At 43.0% G+C, this 17,432-nt stretch overlaps 5 protein-coding genes across 5 annotated transcripts; 4 read left to right on the plus strand and 1 right to left on the minus strand.

Annotated features, from left to right (window-relative positions):
• Nucleotide 1: 1 nt before the first annotated feature.
• LOC145709083 (uncharacterized) lies at nt 2-8,131 on the minus strand. The gene is made up of 16 exons (XM_081786766.1): nt 7,808-8,131; nt 7,686-7,763; nt 7,195-7,300; nt 5,523-7,150; nt 5,172-5,355; nt 4,188-4,365; nt 3,822-3,946; nt 3,647-3,775; nt 3,464-3,599; nt 3,176-3,420; nt 2,968-3,131; nt 2,898-2,927; nt 2,407-2,518; nt 2,069-2,338; nt 1,162-2,014; nt 2-1,117 (listed from the first exon to the last, which is right to left on the minus strand). Exons 1-16 carry the CDS (start codon nt 7,825-7,827, stop codon nt 957-959), a joined length of 4,419 nt encoding a protein of 1,472 aa, XP_081642892.1. The 5' UTR covers nt 7,828-8,131; the 3' UTR covers nt 2-956.
• A 54-nt stretch (nt 8,132-8,185) lies between these two features.
• Nucleotides 8,186-10,996, plus strand: LOC145706953 (E3 ubiquitin-protein ligase COP1-like). The gene is made up of 8 exons (XM_081784415.1): nt 8,186-8,419; nt 8,488-8,764; nt 8,874-9,010; nt 9,054-9,470; nt 9,510-9,601; nt 9,649-10,056; nt 10,101-10,443; nt 10,635-10,996. Exons 1-8 carry the CDS (start codon nt 8,404-8,406, stop codon nt 10,808-10,810), a joined length of 1,866 nt encoding a protein of 621 aa, XP_081640541.1. The 5' UTR covers nt 8,186-8,403; the 3' UTR covers nt 10,811-10,996.
• A 329-nt stretch (nt 10,997-11,325) lies between these two features.
• On the plus strand, nt 11,326-13,973 carry LOC145706954 (methylcrotonoyl-CoA carboxylase beta chain, mitochondrial-like). Its single transcript, XM_081784416.1, has 7 exons — nt 11,326-11,532; nt 11,577-11,789; nt 11,835-12,171; nt 12,213-12,499; nt 12,942-13,196; nt 13,249-13,484; nt 13,526-13,973. The coding sequence occupies exons 1-7, from the start codon at nt 11,365-11,367 to the stop codon at nt 13,680-13,682; spliced, it is 1,653 nt and encodes a 550-aa protein (XP_081640542.1). The 5' UTR covers nt 11,326-11,364; the 3' UTR covers nt 13,683-13,973.
• A 44-nt stretch (nt 13,974-14,017) lies between these two features.
• Nucleotides 14,018-15,372, plus strand: LOC145707358 (diphosphomevalonate decarboxylase-like). Its single transcript, XM_081784880.1, has 3 exons — nt 14,018-14,376; nt 14,434-14,839; nt 14,888-15,372. Exons 1-3 carry the CDS (start codon nt 14,018-14,020, stop codon nt 15,314-15,316), a joined length of 1,194 nt encoding a protein of 397 aa, XP_081641006.1. The 3' UTR covers nt 15,317-15,372.
• On the plus strand, nt 15,345-17,414 carry LOC145707355 (pre-mRNA-processing factor 17-like). Its single transcript, XM_081784876.1, has 6 exons — nt 15,345-15,727; nt 15,778-16,389; nt 16,439-16,801; nt 16,846-16,995; nt 17,036-17,179; nt 17,226-17,414. Exons 1-6 carry the CDS (start codon nt 15,383-15,385, stop codon nt 17,310-17,312), a joined length of 1,701 nt encoding a protein of 566 aa, XP_081641002.1. The 5' UTR covers nt 15,345-15,382; the 3' UTR covers nt 17,313-17,414.
• The last annotated feature ends 18 nt before the right edge of the window (nt 17,415-17,432 follow it).

Raw genomic sequence — 17,432 nt, forward strand, 5'->3', positions numbered from 1 at the left:
CGAATAAGATAATTTACTTAAAAGTTAATAGGGCCCTTTGGTAAGGAGGATTCATGAAAAATAGCATGGAGATATCTTAGGTACTGGAAATATAATCATTATCGGAACTTTGTATTCTTGGAATATTAGAACAATGTAGATAATTAAATAAGCAGTTTGCATATCTCATTTAAACAGATTTGATGAAAACGTATTCAAAATGGCGAGAAGGGAATAAAAAATAGACTTTCATACAACAGGTATGAAATGGTGATTGTTAGGATCAAATAGAAATCCTAGATAATAGAAATCATTAGTATGGCCTGCTTAAAAACAGAAAAATTTTAAATTGAGCGAAATAATTCGGTAATTCTTGTCAGACAAAACGCTTCTGAGTTAAAAGTAAATACAGTCAGGTAAAGTTAACCAAAAAACGCAGGCTCAGAAATTCGAGTAAAGGTATGAGTTGACGTTAATTTAGGCTCATTCATTTTAAGGCGTAAAAATACAATTGAAGATTTTTGGAGGTTTTCAATTAGGCAACCGTTTTTTTGCAAAAAGTGAGACCCTGCTTTAGCGTTGAAACTGTGTGAACATTTGTAGAGAATTCGTCTCTTTGGAATAGTCTAAAACGCGGCATGCCGGCATTATTCTTATCACTTTAATAAAGATATTCCTCGCCCATGTGAAAGTGGGGGAAAGACACGTCACTTGAGAATATAAAGACATGTAATATTAACATAATATCAAATATATTTATTAACGTGAAGATGGTATCGCATCAGATTGTACAGAGTCGTATGCTGTACGAGTTTGTGTCAAAGGGCAGGGCAACAAGCGCAAAACGGAGTAACGCGTCGATAGCTTGGTTCTTTTCGTATGGGGAAAGAGATAGAAGCAGCATATAATAGCATAGAGTTATTGGCGTGATCTCCATCAGAATTGGAAACAGAGTGTCGCTGAGGAAGTGGAGATGCCTACTTAGGCGGCTGGCCTCCTTGACTTTGCGTACAGTGCTCCATGTGGACAGGCCAATGACCCTGCTGGCACGGATAGTCGCAGTAAGCCGTGTTCCAGCAGCAGTAGAATACAGCTTCCTTGCCACACTGAGCGCACCACTGCTTCGATTTCGTAGCCACTAAACAATCCCATAATAGTTTCAAAAGCTTGCCAAGAACTTACGAATGGCCTCTTCTTGCTCCTTCCGCAGTTTCGCTTCGAGACGTTCTATCTCAAGGTTCTTCTCATTTTCCATACTCTGTCGGATTTCGGCTATAGTGAGTTCATTGTTATGTCTCATATCTGCCAGCTCCATCTCGTGCTGCCATTTCAGGCGGTCAACTTCCAGCCGAAGTGCTTCCGCTTGCCCCCCGCCTTCTAAACTTGACAGCATTTCACCGTACATTTGTTTGATAATGTGCTCAAAGTGGCCCATTATACGATCTTGATATTGACCCATGGAGACATTGGGCGGTAAACCAGATACTGGCAGTGTATTTAACGAAGGGGAGAGGTCGCGAGGAATCGTGCTTGATAGCGCTTTTAGTCCCTGTATTTCCGATAAAATACTGGCCGAGCCCAAGCGCGAGTTTTCTTTGGCTGCGCCTTTGGACTTTTCCTTTCCGTTTTTAGGGGTATTGTTGGGTGGCTCAAGCACCTTCGGCTCTGGCGTAGAGCGAGGAGGTGGCCTTTCCCGACCTCGCTTGATGGCTTCTTTACGCTCTTTCTCTTGACGGTGATATGCGTTTTTACCCTCTGGTGGAGGAGGAGGCGGCGCCGATTTCTCTGATATTGGAGACTCTGTCCGTAGCTTCGACTTTTGCTGCTGCGCCGTCGTCTCGGCTGGGCTGTCAGAGCGAAGGCGCTTGGGAGCACGGGCCGGCTCACTCTTCGGCTTGCGTTTCTTCACGTCCTCTTTCGACGCCTCGTCAGAGATAATCAACTTATTACCATCATCAGAGTCATCATCTGAGGGGAAATCGAAGGCTCCGTTCGCCGAGTCATCTGAGTCAGCTGACTTTTGCTTGTCGGACTGCTAAGGTTTCGCATTTACTCACTTAATAAAAAAATAACCAAATTGTTGCTAGAAACGTTCCTTGGGATTGATAATCGTCGAGACACCCTTGATAAGGGTTTTTATCTTATCGTTAGCTCGTGGTTCTTTCCGCAAGGGAGGTATTTTGGCAAGCACATTTCCCGGCACTGCTTCAAAAAGATTTTTCACATCGAAATGTTTTTCGGGATCGAAAGGGGTCTTCGGTGGAAATCGTTTTAATTTGCCATATTTTCGCTCAAGGTTTGCAATGTATTGTTTTAGTTCTCTGATGGCTTCTTCGAACTCTTTCTTTTGTTTGTTTGCCTAACATAAAAGGTAAGATAGGGTCCCCCGTGTGTTGTTAATAGGGACATGGCCTAATGATACAGTACCTTGGGACAACCAGGGCGAGTGTACGGGTCTTCGGAAGTGTGCATCGTCACGTGCGTCACCGAGAGCCAAGCCTTGTCGTGTTGACCGAAAAAGCGGATGTCCACGTGATGACTAAATGTTCTTTAAGATTGTGTTTTGGACAGAACATTCAAAAGCGTAATTCACCAAGCAGAGACAGCTTGAACATTCTTGCTGTCTCTTTCTAGCAACCATTTCGACAATTAAGCAGATTTCATAAAATGCGAATATAGGCTCGAAGCTAACTCATTTGATTACAAATGTAGATTCGAAAGGAAGTTTTCGCAATGGACATATGTAATCAACCAGTCTCCCGTTTTATAGATGCTAAGTTTCAAGTATGCAATCATTTTTCTTGTTTCTGATGATAAAAAGCAGCTGTAACTGTACTAGTCTCGCTAGCTGATTGAGTTGATTTAATATGCATTTACGAGAAACAAGAAAAACTTGTAAATATGTCCACTGTACTTACCGAGAGGTTTTAGAGTCACCACTCCCTTTACTGAAAACGGTGTTAGTCGACGTGAATACAGCAAACTAACCTCTGTGAACCCAACCTTTGGCAGCACATGACCTTCGCCGGCCAAACAGGATAGCCAGAGAGTTTTCCCCAGACGATCGGGTGAACCTTGTCGCACACTTGCACAAACCAATCCACAGGCTTCGTCAGAGGCCCAAGATAGCATGATGGGCAGTTTTCGATTTCCTGAATCAGATTGATAATTCCTATTAAAAACTGGGGAAGAATACTTGGCACTCTGTCTCCGCGATACGAATGATTTTGTTCGCAGTTGTTGAAAAGTCGTTCTTCGCTCCGTTGAAAATGATGCAATTATGTTTGATCCATTTCAAGTCGGCCAAAAACGCGTCAGTTGATCCGTACTTCTTCTCTTTGATGTTCGCTTCTATCTGGGACATGTCCATAGGATGGAAAATGTAGTCTAGATAGTTTGGATTCGCCTGCGTGTCAACAGGTTGCATGAAGATCTCGATTCCTAACGAAAAAGTAACTCAAGAGTCACACTCGAAAGGAAATACCTGGCGGACGAATTTTACTAAGGCAGTTTCGAAGCATTATGCTTAAATTATGAAGCGAGACATTCTTCATGCTCTCGACCCTAGTTTCAAGATTTTCAGCTTCTTCTATTCGGGTACATTCGGGGCAGAAAAAACGCTTGAGAAAAAACAATAATAACGCATCCATGAGCTGATTCAAAATACCTCTGAAGCTTGTATCTTCTTTTGAACTTTCGGAAGGCATTTTTCGTGATATACACGAGGACAAACGTCGCAGCAAACAACTTTGCCCTCGAGATGGCAAGACCAGCAGTAAAAATCGTTGCTTCCATCCTAAAATAACATCTTACTTGATTGAAAGTTGAATACGAAGTCATACCGCACTTGGATGAAGATCAAGAGCAGTGGCGTTCAGTTCCGTTGGGGAAGGGCTCTCTTTCTTTGTGACCGAGCTCCTCCGTTCCTGCAAAGATGTGACCTTCGTGCGAGTCGGACTCATCAAACCTAACCAAACGTTAAGAGTGCTCATTACGGATTAATTATTTGATCACGGCTGAAGCAAGATTGTTTGGGATCTTATCTACGAGAGAACAAACGAGGTAAAGTGCGGTACTGAGGGTAATACACATTTGGACGATTGAATTGGAGGAGCGCAATAAAAGGCGATTAAATTCAACAGGGGAATTATTTTAATTGTGAAAGTATTTGCAAATGTTTGGAAAAAAGTATGGAGACGTTAAATTACCATCTTGAGAAGGTGAGAGTTCTGTGCGTGACTTCTTCGCTTCTGGTTGTTTTTCATCGTCCGGTTCCATTGAAGAGCTGGATCGTTTCTGCGGGTCTGGCCGGGAGAACGCCCGCAGCGATTTCTTCTCGCCGAGAGACTTCTCAACCTCCCGGTCGAAAATGTCCTCCGATAAAACCTTAATCAAATTGGTTTTACAAAACTGCTGATAAAGGCGAGCAATAGCGGGTGAACGCCAATGACTAACAGAGAGCAAATTTATTAGTTCTAACAAAAATACCCCCGGGCAAAATGAGGGGGAACTTTCGGGATTCTTAGACATAGAGATCATCTCAAAGGCGTAGGATGAGAACGAACCAAGATTCGCTTTTATGACTAGACTATTCAATATCGACTTTACATATAATGGAGCTAATTATGGAATGGCACAACAAGCCAAGTGTGAAAATCGCTACTACTAGTATCATCGGTAATTAGCTCCCGTCAAGTGCCGCTACTGTAGGTCTCTGAAGAAATGTATAATTTTGATGAAAAACAAAGGCGCGAAAAGTTAGAGAACGTCGTCTTCACTCGAAAAAAAAATATACAATTATTACGAATATAAGCATTGATGTCAATAGATTCACCGTCTCACGCTAAAATCGGAAAGAACAATATTCTCCCTAAGAGAGAGTAACGCCATCGAAAATTTGCTCTTTCTTGCGCGATTAAGTATTTTTTGCAAAGAAGGCTTACTCTTTGAATAATCATTTTTTTCATGATATTGATAAAAACTGCTTTTTTTAAATGGTTAGTTAGGTTAGATCGAGTTTCTATGATTTTGCTGAATGATAATCAAGGGAAGATTGAGTGGCACCGTCTTTCTCATGGGCGAGGGGGAAGTCTAGCCGACTGAGGGATTCGGCCTAGCGCTGATAAATTCTGACTTCGATTAGATTATTTCGATAACAGGGTAAATTCACTTTTTCTAGCTACGTGGCACACCTTGGGCTTGTCGTCTTTCTTGCGTCGCTCGTTGTCTTTTTCGATTTTTCTTTCCGGGCTTCTGGAAGAGGAGTCCCTCCTGCTGCCAGTGCTCCGGCGCGATGATCTCTCGCTCCTTCTCCCCTCCGCACTCGAGCTTTTGCCAGTTTCTGCTTCCACTTCTTTTTGCTTTTTCAACTTCTCACTAAGATATTCGTCAGATACAATCACAACAGATGCAGAATGTACAATATATCTGTAAGTAAAAGCCACAGATGTATCATATCATATGATTCATATGCTAAAATCGAAAATGAAGTCACTAAAAGCTGCATTCTTAGGCACATACAGTAAACCAAAAATAGAACTTACCTAATGTCATTCACTTTTGTTCCCTGATCCTGCTTGGAAGTCATAAAGCGATCAATTTTGGTCTGTTCCTTTTTGATCAAATCAGAAGACTTCCTTTTAGACTCAGGTGGGGTACGTTCCGGCCGCGTTCTCGTACTTTTTTCGGGAGTTATTTTAGGAGATGGTGATTTCTCGCTGTTGCTCAATTCCTTCTCTTTCTCCTTGAGAAGATTATTCAAAGAGATGGACTTCTTCGATGAGATTTTTTCATCGCTGAGCAGCGTCTTCTCGGTCTTTTTCGGGGGCGGCGGCGGAGGTTTCTTCTCGCTATCCGTCTTCTCCGAGCTTTGAGAGCTTCTTCTTGTTTCTTTTTTCTCTATTGGGGACTTTGTTACTTCTTGAGACTTTTTAGCGGCTTCTTTTTGCGGCTTTTCAGGCGTCTTTTCACTCTTGTCCGTCATTTTTTCTGGTGATTTTTGGATAACCGTTAATGTTTTCTCCTTCTTCGGCGAGGATTTTACATCGGCTTTGGCCGTACTCTTATCGGAATCTTTCGCCGCTTCTTTCAAATTCTTCTTCTTTGGTTCGCTGCTGGATTCGGGAGTACTTTTTTCGCCTTCTTTGTCGCTTTGAGCTGGTGTTGGCTCTTTCGAATCTTTCAAGGTTTCGCTTTTGGACGTTTTCAGAATATCGTTTTTTGTCAACTCGTTTTCGGCACTTTTCTTTGGCTCTTTTTCTTCAAGAGCTTTGGCGCCTGAGCCGTTGTTCTCAGACTTCGGTTGCGTCTTGTTTTGTTGATTATCGTCTTGTTTTTTCTTTTCTGGCACTTTTCCTCCTGATGAAGCAGCTTTTGCTGACAATTCTTCTATAGCACCTTCTTCGGAGCTTTTTTCATTCTCCGCTTTCTTTTCGACAGAAGCTTCAGGATTTTGCGCCTTCTTTTTCTCCTCACTTTTCTTTTCTTTAGTTTCAGTAGTTACTGCAGCACTATCTTTCTTCTTTTTTCCGTCATCGGCTTCATCGAGCTTTTTCCCAGGCTTTGACGGCGGCGGAGGCGGCACTTTCTCCATTTTCTCGGTGCTGTTATTTACACTCTCTCCTGTCGACGAAGCTTCGCTGCTCGGTTTTCCGATCTTTTGGAAATCAATTAGATGAACAGAGAGTTTGCGCACCTGTTGTTCTTCTTCCGTCTTTTCTTTTTCGCTTGTTTTCGATTTCTCCGGCGAAATTTTAACCTCTTTTTCGTCGCTTTTTGATGGGTTTTTCGCTTTTGGTTCTTTATCGCTTGCGCCTTCTTTTTCTAGGGTCGTTGTTTCTTCGATATTTTTGCTCTTGCTTGTTTCATCTGATTTCGCCATTGTTTTATCCTTTGCTGGAACGGTTTCAGCCGCCTTTTCGGAGTGAGCGTCTTCTTCTGTTGATCCTTCGTCGATCTTCAGACCATCGTCCAGCTCGTCATCATCGTCATCTGATCCGTAGCCAATCCCGAGGAAGTTCGAGTTGGAATTCGAGTTAGTCGTCTCCGCGGGGATCGTTTTCGACGGCGTGGAGTCGAGCAGGGACGTCTTCTTTGGTTCTAAGGTCTGCGTGGAGGGCAACGAACGAGTGTCCTTGTCCCTACTCTCACTGTTCTGCGCTCGAGAGTTCGACTAAACACATAAATTCAATGATAACGAGAAAGAAGGTGACTCACCGGTGATCTGTCGCGATTCCTGTCGAAAGAGTTATTGAATCTGTTCTGGTTGCTTCCTCGAAAGTTGCCGCGATGATTTCGATTGGGACCACCTTTGTTGAAACCCCTAAACAAGTCGTTGCTTTTCATGTTAACTCCGCCTCAAAGTAAAAAAGAATCTCAACGCCAAATACAACATCAGAACAGTTATTCGACAGTCGATACCTTTTTTCATGCGACTTTTTGAGTTTTTGGCTTTTCCTAAAGGATAATAGTTTAAGTTGGGCAATGAATAGTAAGAATTAAAGGACTCGTGGCGAAGACAAAGTGAGCCATGTTACATAGCCCATGTAATTTTATTATATAGTAGCCTCTCATGAGCACGAGAGCGCAGCAGACCGTGGAAGCTAGCGCAATGGGAAACAATAGATTCCATTGGTTTCTTTTTATTTTGAAGCGTTATCGGCAGAAAATTTTTGAGATCTTGAAGACGAGCGGAGAAAGACACTTACTGATGGAATGGGTTTCCATTGCGCCATGGCGGTCCGCCACCTCTTCCACGATTGTTTCTATTCCATCCGCCGTGGTTTCTGAATACAGTATTACACTCAAGCTCAGTCTGGCCAACGCTTGCCTATGTCCGCCCCGGTCCATAATTACGCTTCTTCCATCAATGCATATTCTGATTTAGTTCTAGGACTCGAGTAGGTTTTGACCGTAATGCGAGAGTTCTACCCCGTCCCGAGGGAGCTAGGAAGTGTTCTTCCAAAGCGTTTGGAATGTTCTCTTTTGATGAGAAAAATGATGCCTTTCGGATTGTTTTCTAGAGTGGTAGTAACTTGCAAGGGTGCTGTTAGGAGCGGGTGTATCGGGCTAGTCGGTTGTTGCTGGTGGTGGTTGCTTGGCGCGCGGCACCTCCAAAAAAGCTCGCAGCCGTGACGTCAGCGGCCGCCGCCCAATGACGCTTACAACGCGAAACGCCTACGCCTGATGCGCGCCAATCCCATGACTGAGTTGTGCATTTTCGGATTCCGGCGCCATTTGCCCAGCAGCGCAGCCGCGCTGGAATGTGCCTTTCCTGAGGCACCCTCCCCTTTATCCTAAAACGCGCCACCTCGGCCATCGTAGCAACCAGGTTCCAAAAGGCACTAACGGGTGCATCAGTGGTGTTACTCTGCCCAGATAGAGACGCCCTGCTGCTTGACACCTTTCGTTATCCCCTAAACGGCCATGTTCCAGCAAGATGGTACGTCAACAGTAAAAACCGCCCTAGCGCTCTAAAAAATGACGATTCGAAATTGAAAATGGATTCAGATATGAACGAATGCGTTCTCAATCTCTCCCAAGACAACGGAGGAAGCAAGAGCGAATTCAAAATCGGAGAAGCTTGGAACAGTTTGAAAACGAAAAGTCCTTCCGCTACTCGAAGAACCCCGCTGAAACGAAAACGAATAGAAAAGATTGAGCCTGAAAGTGATTCAAACGATGGATCCTCTGGACCGACGGTGTTCGAGCCCGACTTGCATTGTAGTATCTGTGTGAACATGTTCAAAGAGCCCCATGTTACTCGATGTGGACATACTTTTTGCAGGCAGGGTATTCGAAGCGTTAAGTGTTTTTCTACCGTGGACATTTTGGCTAACTGAATAAATTGTAAAGAAGTTCAATTTCTCTGAAACGCTGATTTTACCCAAAATTAGAGGATGCTTGTCCCGGTCACTGGCTATATCGCCGAAATGCCCAAAATGCGACACTCATGTTTCCAAAAATGACCATTTTCCAAACCACGCTATAAACGACATGATCCGCGTTAGACACAGAAATAAGAAACACCTAGGTAATTACGGTCTGCCTTGCCTATTTTACTGAAAAGATTGTAGAGCACATGACGATTGACCAGATCGTTAACTTGCCTGGGAACATTCCACTGGATTCGATCACTTCGATAATCGACGCCCTCCAAGAGCGTCGAGAAGTCGTTGAAGACCGCCAGCAAAGAATTCACAACCACATGCTTCACCATTTTCTAAACAAAATGAAGATGATGAAGCAAACGGAACTGGATAATCTCCGTCGTGAAATAAAAACGATTGAAGGAGACCTCGAAATCGCCGAGAGAAACGTTCGCAACTCGGCTGACAGTGAGAATGCACTTGTTCCAGACGCTGATCGACCGGATGTGATGAGTTTAGTCGACTCAAGCTCAAGCAGAAGACGGCGGCTCGATCACCACTTCGCTGATCTGACTAGATCGTACATCGAAAACCGCTGCGCGATAACAGAAAAGTTTACCCTAGGTAAGAATCACCTGCTGATATAAAAGAAATGAATTCCAGATGATTTTTCGCACGAGTTGTCGAGATTCACTGCCTACGAAAGATTGCGACCTCTGGCAACGCTGCAATACTCAAACGAAAATATCCAACAGGTAGAAAAATATTATTTTTTTTCGATCTTTCAAATCCCATTTTTTAGAGCTCCATCGTATCTAGCATTGATTTCGACTGTGATTCTGACTACTTTGCCGTGGCTGGTGTGACGAAGAAAATCAAAATTTATGATTACCACAATGTGATTAGCAACTCCGTAAGCACCTTCCACTTGCCGATTCACGAGATGAGCTGTCAAAATAAGATATCATGCGTCGTGTGGAACAAATACCACAAAAACAAGCTTGCTTCCTCCGATTACGACGGACTTATTTCGATCTGGGATACCGTGTCCGGAAAGCAGACGGAGAAGTTCAAGGAGCACGAGAAGCGCTGTTGGAGCGTCGACTTTAACACGGTCGACCCCAAGATTCTTGCTTCTGGCTCAGATGATGCAAAAGTTCGGATATGGGCTCTAGGAATGCCCAATGCGATCACTACTATTGAAGCAAAGGTGACTCACTTGTACTCTTGTTATGTTTTAACATGTTTCTCAAGGCGAATGTCTGCTGCGTTCAATTTAACCCCCATACAAGTATGCACGTTGCTTTCGGATCAGCGGATCACTGCGTTCACTACTACGACATTCGTCGATCAGACACACCCTTGAAGATCTACAAAGGCCACAAGAAAGCTGTTTCTTACGTTAAATTCTGCGACGAAAACACGATCGTCTCTGCTTCGACGGATTCTCAACTGAAACTGTGGAAGTGCGACGAGACTAGTCCTCAATTCACCCTTTCTGGTCATCAAAACGAACGAAATTTTGTCGGCTTAGCGACCGACGGCGACTACATTGCATGCGGATCAGAGGACAACAGTCTCTACGTCTATTATAAAGGTATATAATATACCGTATATTGCGTCTGGAGGACGTCCGAGAAGAGTTCACGATCTAGAAAATATTAATAGAAAAGAACGCGCGTCGAGAATGCGTTTAGAGGAGTATATAGAGTTTCTCTAGAGAGGGTGCCAGTTCGAGGCATCGCTGTACATAAATTGAAATAACTAGTTTTTCACTAATTGTTTCAGGGCTCCAAAGTCCGCTGATGAAGTACGAGTTTAACTTGAAGCGCTCCCTTCTGAACGATTTGCAAAGCAACCGCGATGACTCGCAGTTCCTCTCCGCCGTGGCTTGGCGTCCAAGGTCTACCACTTTACTCGCCGCAAACTCTCAAGGCATCATCAAAGTCCTCTCCCTTGCCTGATGCTTGCCGTGTAACATTTAATTTATTGGATTTATTTGTTTATTTATGCCGTTTCTCTACCTACCCTTTGCATCATTCTCGCTCTTTACAACACCTTTTCATTCCGCTGCTGTCTTCACCTCGAAACTAAACCAATCTTGCAAAAATCTTTTATTCCTGGACCTAAATATAATATTTCAACAGATAGTTCGACTATCTTTGTTTCTTCTGAGCGTTCAACTGAGAGTGGAAAATGGATTAGCACTAAAATGGACTCGTGTCACGCCCCGAAATTCTTTGCGTTTTTTCTCTGAGAGAATTTAATCTTTCAAGCAACGCGTCTGTTGTTCGAATTGAACATACATAGGAAGTACTTAAATAGGTATTTAGACAACTTGAATAATCTGAACTTTACCACTTACGTAACTGCCCGGTAAATATGTTTCGTTTCAAAGGACGCCCGTAAATACGCTCAAGTACAAATATTTATTTGCACTATTCAAACAGAGTCCCAGCGAAATATTTACGAAGCAGGAATCCTACCTTGCTAACGTTAGTTTCTAATTTCAAGAGTTATGTTGCGAAGAGTCGGGCGAGTCGCCGCCCAGACAAGATCAGCTGTCTGGCAAACGCAAATCGATAAAAATTCAGATGTCTTCAAGGAGAACGATGCTTCCTTGAGAGCTGATGTTGCCAAATTACGTGAAAGAGTTGCCGAAGTGTCCAGGGGAGGAGGTGAAAAGGTAGCAAAATGATAATGTCTCTATTTCTCAAGATCACCATCTAGTATGCCAAGCTCCATCAATCCAGAGGCAAACTTTTGCCTCGCGACCGCATTCAGCGACTTATTGATCCAGGATCTCCATTTTTGGAACTCTCCCAACTCGCTGCTTACGATTTGTACGGCGACGAAAATGTTCCATGTGCTGGTATTCTTACCGGAATTGGACGAGTGAACGGTACTGAGTGTGTTATTGTCGCTAATGATGCCACCGTTAAGGTATAAAAATCAAATAAGAATATCTTCTTGCCAATAAACATTTAGGGCGGCTCTTACTACCCAATGACTGTGAAGAAGCACTTGCGTGCGCAGGAAATCGCTCGAGAGAACAATCTCCCATGCATCTATCTCGTTGATTCTGGTGGAGCTAACCTTCCTCGACAAGCGGATGTCTTCCCAGAAAAGGAACATTTTGGGCGAATCTTCTTCAACCAGGCCAATCTCTCCGCGGAGGGCATTCCTCAAATTGCCGTCGTTATGGGATCTTGTACCGCTGGCGGTGCTTACGTACCTGCTATGGCCGATGAATCTATCATTGTCAAGAATCAAGGAACTATTTTCCTTGGTGGACCTCCACTGGTGCAGGCAGCTACAGGCGAAGGTAATATTAAAATAATTTTGTTGGGAATAATCCTTCTCTAGTTATTTCTGCTGAGGAACTAGGAGGTGCTGATCTTCATTGCGCTCAGTCTGGGGTCACAGACCATTACGCTCTCGATGATGAGCATGCTCTTGATCTTGCGCGAAATGTTGTCAAAAACTTGAACAGAAAGAAAACCGAGACATCTGGACGTATTCTCGATAATAAAGCGCCAATTTACAATCCAGAGGAGCTCTACGGTATTGTTGGTACTAATCTTATGCGTCCCTATGATGTTCGCGAAGTGGTCGCCAGAATGTTTGATAACTCTGAGTTCGATGAATTCAAGGTAAATTACAGTGAAAACCCAAAATTTGCCCACCCAAAATTTGGCCGCTTTTTGTCTAAATCCGCCTTTTTTGGAACCTGAAATCAACCCAAAATTTTACCGCTTTTTCAAAAATAAAAAATTTTCCACCAGAATTGGGCGCAAATGATGCTTTTTCTGATCATTTTTACCATTTTTAGAGTGTTTTCATCACTTAAAATGACTAAATTTCTATAAGAATGTCTTCAAACAAGCAAAAATTTGAATAAAATTTATCAAAAATGTGAAAATCATGCCGATTTTCGAAAATTTCGAAACTTTGCTTTTTGAAGGGGAAACTTGGCTACCCGGCAAAAAACCCAAAATTTGGCCGCTTTTTTCGGGAATTTACATCTGAAAACCGGCCAATTTTTGGGTTTTTACTGTATAAACTCACATTCCTTCTCTACCTGTTATATTTAAGGCGAAGTTTGGTGACACTCTTTTCTGTGGATTTTCTACGCTTTTTGGCAATCCTGTCGGTATCATTGGAAACAATGGTGTTCTTTTCTCCGAATCTGCATTGAAGGGTACTCACTTTATTGAGCTTTGTTGCCAGCGAAATATTCCGCTTATCTTCCTCCAGAATATTACTGGCTTCATGGTTGGTCGAGAGGCTGAAGCTGGCGGTATTGCCAAGAATGGAGCAAAATTAGTCACTGCCGTAGCGTGCGCAAAGGTTTGCTTTCTTCGACATACCGTATGTCACATACGCGATCGCAATTTTTCAGGTTCCTAAAATTACTGTTCTGATCGGTGGATCTTATGGTGCGGGTAACTACGGTATGTGCGGACGAGCTTATTCTCCACGATTCCTCTTTATGTGGCCGAATTCAAGAATCTCTGTCATGGGTGGTGAACAGGCTGCGACTGTCCTTTCCACTGTAACAAAGAACAAACTCGCTCGAGCCGGTCAGGAATTTACTCCTGAGATGGAACAGGCTATCAAAGAACCGATCATTGAAAGGTAGATTCCAATCACTCAGGTTTTCTCTACCTCTTATTTAGATTTGAAGAAGAAGGGTCTCCTTATTACTCGACTGCTAGAATCTGGGATGACGGAGTGATTGACCCTGTTGATACTAGGAATGTGATGGGTCTAGCACTTTCGGCCGCGCTCAACAAGCCCATCGAGAAGACGCGCTTCGGTGTGTTCAGAATGTGAGCATACCCCTTACTTTCAACTGTTCTATCTACCCCAATGAAAACAACAAAATACCAATTTTTTTAATAAGTCTATTTACTATTGGCTATTACACGCTAAACGTACTTACGAGCACAACCGAGTTTTGCTGCGCTCTGGACGGGCGAAAAATTCATCCCCAGACGCGACTCAAAACCGCTTTCCTATTTATTACATTAATTGCTCTTGCCAATACGATTATGTCTGATTTTTCTCCTCTCTGTTCTGCAAATATTTTAATTTATTATATGACTGGTGATACAAACATACAAATTAATAAATTATAAACACTTCAAATATTTTCTTTTTCTAAGACTATGGACGACAAAAGACCCTTGGATGTCATAGATCCCGACAGCGAATGGGAATGCACTGTTGAAGCACCAGTTAATATTGCACTAGTCAAATACTGGGGGAAGAAGGATGAAAAGCTCATTTTGCCTTACAATGACTCGATAAGTCTCACACTTGACGAGACGGTGCTTGGCACTAGAACCACAGTTTCCTATTCGGCGACGTACGAAGAGGATTGCTTGGTGCTTAACGGCGAAGAACAGAAAATCTCGAGCCGACTTGAAAATGTAATAGAAGAGATCCGACGCGCCTTTCGAAAACATGCTGTGAGAAACAAAATGAATGCGCAGAATCTTATGATAATGACCAGATTCCGCTTTAGGTATAATTTATACCGTATAAACGAATTATTGAAAACGATAACCAAGTTTCATTTTAGAATAGTCACTGAGAACAAAATGCCCACAGCAGCAGGCCTTGCATCGAGCGCTTCTGGAATGGCCTGTATAACATTTGCGCTGTGCACCGCTCTTGGAATAGCAGAAAGTGTCGACATGAGTCGACTGGCGCGTTTAGGATCGGGCTCTGCCTGTAGATCGATTTATGGAGGGCTGGTACAGTGGGAGGCTGGCAAGGAGGAAGACGGAAGCGATTCTGTCGCGAAACAGATTTACCCTGCGCATGCCTGGCCAGAACTCAGAGTGCTCGTTTTGGTCGTAAACGGCGAGAAGAAAAAAATTGGCAGCACTAAAGGAATGCAGATGTCGATAGAAACATCTGATTTTATGATTTCAAGGCCTAAGCAATGCAAAGACAGAATACAAGAAGTTTGTTGGGCATTTCAGGTTTGTAACGTTTTTGAGTACTGTTATTGCATAACTGTCTATGTATAGGCAAAGCACTTCCCTGCTCTCGGCGAAGTGATCATGAAGGACTCAAACACTCTCCATGCAATTTGCCGTGATACCCTACCACCAGTCAACTATTTAAATGAGACCTCAGAAGTGCTCATCGAATTCGTCCACGATTTGAATAGCATTATTGGAGAAGTTTCTGTAGCGTACACTTTCGACGCTGGCCCGAACTGCTTCTTAGTTTTTCAAGAGAAACACGAACACTTGCTGAAGTGGATTCTATCTCAAACGTTTCTTGACAGTAATGGCCTGCTTAATACTGATAAGCCCAAGTTTGATAATGATGAAAATTTATACGCCGATTTGATAAAACAATATCAATCAAAGAATTACAAAGTTATTAAAGATTTCTATTGCACAGAAGTAGGAAGTGGACCAAAAGTCGTTAAAAATCCTACAATTATCTAATTTATTTTTTGATCTGAAAGTAAAGCTATCTTCCGAAACCACTCAGCGAAAGTTCATAACTTTAGAATGTCGAATCCCTTTGCGGCGTACGGTTCTGGAAGCGAATCGGACGATGATGCGCCAAGATTACCGAAATTGCCTAACTGTGCTCCGACCATTGTTACCGATTATGATGTTAGCACTGATCGAGCAGTTGATATTTCAAAGGGGGAAATTGTGTTCAATCCGACAGCGACGGAAATTTACATGCCAGAGCAGGGCCCGAAGCACCCTGAGCGTAAAACTCAGCAAGCTGCGGCTGAAAGAAACATGCTTGCTGGATATGCGGAGAAGGAACACATTTCTGATTTCGCCTTCGAAACTCAACGAAAAACGTATCACTCATACGGTTACGCAGTTGATCCCTCGCGAGTAAGTAGTGGTTGATTATCTTCATCATTGATTGATGTTTATCCGTTCAGAATTTAGACGAAAATGGTGACGAGCTTGAAGAAACTAGGGTCATTTCACAGACAGGTATTGATGAAGGGGCATCCGGGAACAATATCTGGCAAAGTGGTGTCCAACGAAAGAAACGAAAAAGAAATAAAAACGACGACACTGCTGATATCGACAACTGGCAAGGTCCATGGGCAAAATACCAGGATGAAAAGACGAACGAAGAACTCGCTGCTAAAGGCGAAGATCGCGAAGAGATGGATGCTATGTTGAAGGAGCGGGCAGAACGGAAAGCCATCAAGCGACAAATGTTCGACGACTCTGACGAAGAAGTTGACACAACAACGGAAACATCGACCCTTCATGTTGATGGGAAAGACTACCAAGGAAGATGCTACATCAACCCCCCTCACGATGTTGATGTTATACTGACGAAAGAATCTGCCCCTGATCGTTGTTTCTTGCCGAAGAAACTTATCCATACCTACAAAAGTCACACCAAAGCTGTTACTTCAGTGGAACAGTTTCCACTTACTGGTCATTTACTTTTAAGCTCATCTATGGACGGTAAAGTAAAAATTTGGGAGACTTACGGGAAACGCCGTCTTTTGAGGACCTACTGCGGTCATAACAAGGTAATTCATATCAGTAGGGTGTTTTAAACAAACTTACGCTTTATTCAAGGGAGTAAGATGTCTTGATTTCACTTACGACGGAAAGAAATTCATGTCTGGAGCGTATGATCGACTAATGAAACTGTGGGATACTGAGACTGGCCAATGCATACAAAAATTTTCGAACAAGAAAATGCCTTATGTGATTCGAATTCATCCCAATCCCGAAAGGCAGCACATGTTTCTTGTCGGCTCAAACGACAAAAAAGTATCAGCATGGGACTGCCGCTCTGGAAACATTGTGCAGCAATATGATCGCCATCTGAACCCCGTGAATACCATCACCTTTATTGACAACAACCGACGATTTGTGACGACTTCTGATGACAAGTCTATCCGAGTCTGGGAATGGAATATCCCTGTTGATTTCAAGGTAGCAAAATTCGTGAATTCACTGACGATTGAACAAAACTTAAGTACATCGCTGACCCCGGGATGCACTCGATGCCTGCAATGACTAAATCGCCTGACCAAAATTTTTGCGCCGCCACGAGCTTAGACAATAAAATAAGCATATTTGACTGTTCCAATGGAAAGTTCCGACCAAAGAAGAAAAAGGAATTTAGAGTAAGGCCTTAAATTCTACCGTTTATTCAATATATTCCAGGGGCATATTGTTGCTGGATATGCTTGTCGGCCGTGCTTTTCGCCCGATCAATCATACCTTTGCTCTGGGGATGCAGAAGGAAAGATGTTCATCTGGGACTGGAAAACTGGGAGACTCTATTCCAAATTTCAAGCTCACGATCAGGTCAGAATTTAAAGTTTCAAGAATGCAATAATAAATATACAATCAGGTGGTTATCGACTGCAAATGGCTGTATCACGAAACGAGTAAACTTGTCACTGCCTCATGGGATGGGAAGATCAAGCTCTGGGATTAGAAATCAGCTTTCTCCAGCGTGAAATAAAGTTCCTGAAACTAACCTTCGTGAAAAAGCTCAAGCTGCCCTTGAATGCAAACATGTTAACCCAATAAATTTTCACCCGAAAGATCTCATGTT

The sequence above is a fragment of the Oikopleura dioica genome, chromosome XSR (assembly GCF_907165135.1).
Source record: "Oikopleura dioica chromosome XSR, OKI2018_I68_1.0, whole genome shotgun sequence".
Lineage (NCBI taxonomy): Eukaryota > Metazoa > Chordata > Appendicularia > Copelata > Oikopleuridae > Oikopleura > Oikopleura dioica.

Bases quoted from the DNA above. Each gene is read 5' to 3' on its own strand.
- LOC145706953 (XM_081784415.1), top strand. The intron at 9,471-9,509 runs GTAAGAATCACC...AATGAATTCCAG, and splicing joins AACAGAAAAGTTTACCCTAG to ATGATTTTTCGCACGAGTTG. The intron at 9,602-9,648 runs GTAGAAAAATAT...CCCATTTTTTAG, and splicing joins CAAACGAAAATATCCAACAG to AGCTCCATCGTATCTAGCAT.
- LOC145707358 (XM_081784880.1), top strand. From the start codon at position 14,018: ATGGACGACAAAAGACCCTTGGATGTCATAGATCCCGACAGCGAATGG. The intron at 14,377-14,433 runs GTATAATTTATA...GTTTCATTTTAG, and splicing joins ATGACCAGATTCCGCTTTAG to AATAGTCACTGAGAACAAAA. The intron at 14,840-14,887 runs GTTTGTAACGTT...GTCTATGTATAG, and splicing joins AAGTTTGTTGGGCATTTCAG to GCAAAGCACTTCCCTGCTCT.
- LOC145707355 (XM_081784876.1), top strand. From the start codon at position 15,383: ATGTCGAATCCCTTTGCGGCGTACGGTTCTGGAAGCGAATCGGACGAT. The intron at 16,390-16,438 runs GTAATTCATATC...GCTTTATTCAAG, and splicing joins CCTACTGCGGTCATAACAAG to GGAGTAAGATGTCTTGATTT. The intron at 17,180-17,225 runs GTCAGAATTTAA...ATATACAATCAG, and splicing joins AATTTCAAGCTCACGATCAG to GTGGTTATCGACTGCAAATG.
- LOC145709083 (XM_081786766.1), bottom strand. From the start codon at position 7,827: ATGGACCGGGGCGGACATAG. The intron at 3,421-3,463 runs GTATTTCCTTTC...CTTTTTCGTTAG, and splicing joins TAGTAAAATTCGTCCGCCAG to GAATCGAGATCTTCATGCAA. The intron at 3,132-3,175 runs GTATTCTTCCCC...AATCTGATTCAG, and splicing joins TCGCGGAGACAGAGTGCCAA to GAAATCGAAAACTGCCCATC.
- LOC145706954 (XM_081784416.1), top strand. From the start codon at position 11,365: ATGTTGCGAAGAGTCGGGCGAGTCGCCGCCCAGACAAGATCAGCTGTC. The intron at 11,533-11,576 runs GTAGCAAAATGA...ATCACCATCTAG, and splicing joins CCAGGGGAGGAGGTGAAAAG to TATGCCAAGCTCCATCAATC. The intron at 12,172-12,212 runs GTAATATTAAAA...ATCCTTCTCTAG, and splicing joins GCAGGCAGCTACAGGCGAAG to TTATTTCTGCTGAGGAACTA.